General features: G+C 33.9%; 1 protein-coding gene across 1 annotated transcript; it reads right to left on the reverse strand.

The window, feature by feature from the left end:
• Positions 1-293: 293 nt before the first annotated feature.
• On the reverse strand, positions 294-2949 carry LOC127878545 (leucine-rich repeats and immunoglobulin-like domains protein 1). The gene is made up of 5 exons (XM_052425076.1): positions 2928-2949; positions 2069-2184; positions 1713-1926; positions 1025-1135; positions 294-484 (listed from the first exon to the last, which is right to left on the reverse strand). Exons 1-5 carry the CDS (start codon positions 2947-2949, stop codon positions 294-296), a joined length of 654 nt encoding a protein of 217 aa, XP_052281036.1.
• Positions 2950-6219: the final 3270 nt, after the last annotated feature.

Below are 6219 nucleotides of genomic sequence, written 5' to 3' on the forward strand. Positions count from 1 at the left end.
ATACGTCAAGAATGTGTACTCGGCGGAATAGCTCAGTAGGCTAAAGCGTTTTTACTTCAGGACTCTGGCAGGACTCCAGGGGTCACTGGTTCGAAACCTGCTCCGGACAATGTTCTTTTCCTTTTTTTAATTTTTTTCTTGATTTTTTACTGGAGCTTTTATGATCCAATGTTTACATTTATCAATATAAAGCATTTAATGAATAAGTTGAAAAAATGCCAAAATCTGTGAAAAGGCCCCTTTAAAATGCATATTTAGCAAAGCATTAACATTTATAAGTTTTTATTTTAGCCTTAGTATTTACCGTTTAGCACATCGACCTTGAAACTGGTGGTCAGGAGCCCGGATGTACGACATACATACGTGCCAGCGTCCGCCATGTGAGCTGAATAAATGGCCAGGGTACTATATATTGTGTTGCTGATGTAGGCCACTTTCTTCTCTATGTGAACACCAGGCCTGTGTTTTGTGGTCAACACATTGCCTACATACACAAGAACGTGTGTATCGTTTGACATATGTTAAAAATATCAATGTGGAACTTGATATTCAAATCTATTTAGTCACTTCAATACAAATACCGATTATGATGTAAGGATAGAGCGTATATCCTCTTATGACATAATGAGTTAAAATGTTACGCGTTTTCTTTCGTGACGAATTGCTTTGCCAATATTATCTGAAACCAATTACATGTCCTTTTGAAAACGCATGTTAATTTATGTTTTCATACTTCACATAGCTTTTAAATGAGCGCATGAAAACGCTTTTTATTTATGTTACGGTATTTGCTTTATAAAAAAGCGGAATACGAATTTTAAATGATTGTTGGATAAATTTAATCGACTTATCTTCGCAGGTAAAACTAAAGCTAGAGTTATATAGTGATTAATTAAGATTTATTTTAACTAACGGGGTTATATAATTGTTAGAGAAATATATGTGCAAAATATTTGCATTTTTGTGTCTGAATATTAAAAACTTCCGCTTACTTTCATTTGGTTTTTATGTTAAGAATGCTTACCGTCTTTAAACCAGTCGATATCATCTGGGGGATTTTCACTCCCAGATGCATTGCAAGATAAATATATGTGACCTCCTACTTCAACAAAACGTGTGCCAGTTATAAATATTTCTGAAAAATAATGAGACAATTATGTAGTTTAACGATATGTATTTTCAAAGTCAAGCAGTTAAATTCTCCACGATGTTTTATAAATATAGCAATGAAAGTGGTGCATTGCAAAATTACCTTACCTGGAAATAAACTTCCGGTTGTGTCTGAAAGAATGATAAGAAAATATCAAATAATATAAAACATACCTTTCCAGCAATGGTTTTAAGGAGATTGCAAAAGAAGTATTTAATCAGTTTATCTTCCAAATGAAAGAATACCGGTCATTGATTGCGCATGCTTTTAAAAAACTGCTATTACCTTAATAATTTGCCTTGACCTTTTTAAGGCGGTGACATCAGCTTTATTTATCCTTCTTGTGTTGAATGTAGTATTGAATATTTTATCTTGAATTAAAGTTAAATTGGTCATTTGTCTTTAACAATAGATAAAGAGACAAGGCTTTATCTATGGATAATGAATTTTGATATATATTGTTTTCTATATGTATGAATCAAAAGGAACCTGGTTTGTTACCATAATGTTTCAAATACAAATACGTATATCGTCAAAGATAGTAATGTGATGATACACCTACCGATTACATTTAAGGTTATGCTCCTCCGAAGCTGCTTTTCCTGGCTGCTGATCTGACACTCATATGTCCCAGCGTCAAATGGTTGTACGTTTTTAATCAATAAATTCCATTCGTCTCGATGTGGCACGTGACTCAAGTAGAAACGATTGATATTCAAAAACTGTAACTGGCCGACTGTTATGGGAACGTTATACGGCTGCTTCCTCCAGATTATCTATAATTAAACAAAAGCAAAATATTTAATCATTTCTTCGAATCTGTTCAGTATAATCAAAAAACCTTTAAGCTTACAGTATTTTTTAGAATTGTCGCTTTGAAATGCAAAATCGGCATTGCATTGCAAACAGTTTTCTTACTGTTTTTGTTCCAAGATTTTCCACGGAGCAATATAAAATTGCGAGTTCACCTTTCGAATATGTGACATTCGTTGGAGTTGAATAAAATCTGGGTATCAGTAGTCGCCGAGGGGTGTCTGGAAATAAAACAAAAATAGTAATAATAAATACAGCTTAAATCAATCTAAAATATTTGTTTTTTGGACTTTGCGGCAACTATCATGTCGGTAGTAAATGATCTGTTGCTATGGCTTAAGGAAAGATATAACTTTATTGTCGGATGCACTCTTTTGTTCAACAAACAAACTAATATAAAAGGTGGCTTTGCTCTTTTGATGATTTTTACCAATCCTTCACGAATATCGCCAAGGTCTGTGCAATCTGTATAACGAATATATTTTAAAGTAAAATCCTCGACTCAACGTAAAAAATATGTGTTTCTTCTTTTTCAGAGTAATTGTCTATAGCACTAACGATCATATTAACTAAGAGATCTTAAAACAAATTGCTTCGTTGAACACTGCTTAACACATGCGGTCTATCTATTTACGACTAACTAGGGATATCCCGAGAGGCATGGACATTTACAGAACTTGTCTCGAATGCCAAGAACTCGTGTGAATAGCATTTAAAAGAGAAGCTTTTGTCAATATCGTCTAGCAGTTGTAAGAGAATCACAACTGATAGATGCTGTACAAATGGTTTGTGCGAAATTAAAATAATTGTTAACTTTGTAATGTATAGAGATTCTTAGCTGTTATTTTAATTATTGCTTACAGTGACTTATTTCTCAGTTGTTGTTGATGGAAAGACGTGATGACTTTCACAGCTGCACCAATATCTTTCAAAGCTTTGGAAAACCAAATAGACAATGGTTTACCCTTGAGGACTGTGTACGCCATAAAAAACATTCGATGTTTGGCATCATACTGACTTCGGGGAATATATATGCATAAGGATCAATAGTTCACGAATGTTTAGATTCCAAAATATACTATTAGAGGTAGAAGGATTTTTTAAATTGCCGCACACTCTCTATTATATGTTAATTCTGTATATATATGTGTACATTATGTGTGGCAAAGAATAAGTACATTGCACAAATGAATGATAACCACTGTCTTCAATTATTTGTTAAACTTATCGGCGTATATTGCGCTCGCAATTCAGAGTAAGACGATTAACAGCAGTGGAGGGGATGGTTCATAATAAAAAAATGTGGAAAACAAGACACACTTGCACAACAAACTCCTTAAACGAACAGAACTGGGGCCACCGCCTTGTGAGTGTAAATGCACAACATTTGGGGTGTAATCTGGGTTAAAGGAGCTCCCAACCTTGCGCTTGACCCAGAATAATTATGTCGTGCTCTGAGAAATCTGGGCATAATGTATGTGCGTAAAGTGTTGTCCCATATAAGCCTGTACAGTCCGCACAGGCTAATCAGGGACGACACTTTACGTCTACATTTGATTTTTGCTAAGAAGAGACTTCATTTAAACGAAAAATGTCATAAACGCGGAAAGTGTCGTCCCTGATTAGCCTGTTCGAATTGCACAGGCTAATCTGGGACGGCACTTTACGCACATACATTATGCCCAGATTTCTCAGAACACCAGAGTTTCACGCTTCAAATTGACTTATAATGCAATCAAAAAGAACGCATTGCAAATTTGATACCAACTATTCGACTACGTAATCGTTTTATACAAACCAGACAACCTTAATTTCCTTTAGGCGCCATGCACTTAAACCCAAACGCGCATCAACTACATTTCGTCCACATTAACTTAAAACTAAACCAAAATCTAACTGTGCAAATCATTACTTATTCGCCAAAAGTAGAGTTAACAATTAATAACGGGGAACGCAGTTAGTTATGCTTCACATTTAATCAGCAGTAAGTGGACGTATTAGAAATTGTTTATATGAACTACATACCATCAATTTTCAAAAGCCAACGGTATTATATTATTATCAAAGTACTGACAGTAAGGGTGTGGCGATGCTTTTGAAAAAGATGGATATAAAAGCATCAATTTAAGTTTATCTACATCACCACAATTTTGTATGTGGGTACGAACATTTTGGGTAAGAAAAAAAATGTGTACGAAAATTTTGGGTACAAAAATAATGCAAAAAAAAATTGGATACGAACAAAAATTTGGTTACGAAAAAAAAAATGAGTAGGAAAATAAGTTTGGGTACGAAAAAACATTTGGGGGTACGGGGAAGTAGTACCCGTGGGGAACTTGACCCATTCAGCGAATCTGGGAGGCGGTTTACATTCTTGATCAAATATAACAAGAAATATCTTTAAAAAATATTCGACGTGTATTTTCTGTACCACTTATCTTAAAAAACGTTCTGTTACAGTCAAACATTTGTGGGTTATAACATTACGTTTCAGCAGATATATTCAAAACTTGACATGCTCTTTAATTACAACATGCCCTTTAATTTCACAAGTATATCATACCAAACTTTATATTTCGTTGTTTCCTTTCCTAAGTTAATGATAATTGTGTACGGATGTGATTTCACATGCCCATGTGTATGAACATATATATTTTTATCTTTTGATTATTGCTTTTTCTCTAATTCATTAAGCTTAGGCATGTTTGTTCGTTAAGTATGACAATACTTTTATGATGATTCCCGAAAGTAGGTATGTGCACATAGTCGTAAAAGCACTTGAAGACGTGAGTTCGCCCATGAACACATGGTAAGGTTAACTTAATCTCCGCGATATGACCTAATATGTGTTTAAAACAGCAAACAATATCCAACAAACGAATGAATTATCAAACATAGTATGTGAACTGATGTGGCTCTGTAATTTCTGTTTGAAAAGTTTATTAAATATGAAAAATGAGAAAGCACGCATAAAAGCGAGTTTGATAGATATCGTACGGATTTTATGTTGTTTATATACCATATTTGCTATAACGTTTACAAATGGCAGGTTCGAAATAAAACGTTTTCTTTACACCCATGATCGCGTTAAACATTAATTATACACGTTTTCATTCGCAATTTATTTACAAATTCATGACAATTGTCAAATACAATACAGAAAATGCATAGTTGTTTCATTGAGCTATAAACATATAATGGATTGAATATAACTGATTTAAAATTAATGTTTTCAAACTATTATTAAACCTTTTCCCCAAAATATGCTGTCCTATTTATAACTGAGATTCCTTTACCTTTATCAATGATAATCAGCGAGGTATGCCGATTAGAAAAATCGAGCTATCTCAATCGGACTGGCTCGGTCTTTTACATAGGTCGCTATTGTGAAGAATGTTTTCATGGTATGATAACTTAGACGAGCTGCTTCGCAGCATCGTCAATAATGGTCACGAATCGACTTGTTCATAAACAAACACAAAAAAAACAATAAAAACAAAAGCTGTAAAAACATAATGCAAACAGCATTGGTTACTTGCTTCGTTCAGTGTATGTGTTTTTAAGTTTATGGCTTTCTTCTACGCATGAGGCTACACTATATGTGCAGTTAACTTCCTTAACTCACGAAACGGGAGACGAATTAAGAAGTATAGCTGCAATTTCGAACTTTGACGTTATTATTGAAAGATATTAAATTGTTGTGTTATCAAAGGCTGTGGAAGCCGGAGTAGCCAGAGGAAACAAATGGATCCTAAAACTGTTTTCGGGATTTAAATTGAAACGCATTTCAAATAGTTTTCCACGCAAACAATGCATACGTACAGTATAAATATATTTTAATTGGTTTTTAAACGTTTGTGTATATTGCTTTTGAAATACAGACATGTAGGTAACCTACATAAGTTGATATCAATGTAAACGTGTTATTGCTGATTACGCAATTCCGTTGGAAATAAATCATGTTTCTAGTTGAAGATTCGTAAAATGCCCATTAATACAGCTCAGGAACATTACAAAGGGTGTGTAAAAATAAATATCGGTATTTGTCATATATTATTCATTCAATTAATCTAATGAGATTTTCTTGCACGGAGGTATCTGCGCGTATACTGCAATACTCAGGAATCGTCCGTTTGCTAATGACTTCCATGACCATGCATTCGATTCAACTAAACACGTTATATTCTAATCTACACTATTGTCAATAAGTATGTAAGTGTATGTTTACGAATCTATGTTAAGAATACAAAGCTTAA

This window comes from Dreissena polymorpha, chromosome 4, assembly GCF_020536995.1.
Source record: "Dreissena polymorpha isolate Duluth1 chromosome 4, UMN_Dpol_1.0, whole genome shotgun sequence".
NCBI lineage: Eukaryota > Metazoa > Mollusca > Bivalvia > Myida > Dreissenidae > Dreissena > Dreissena polymorpha.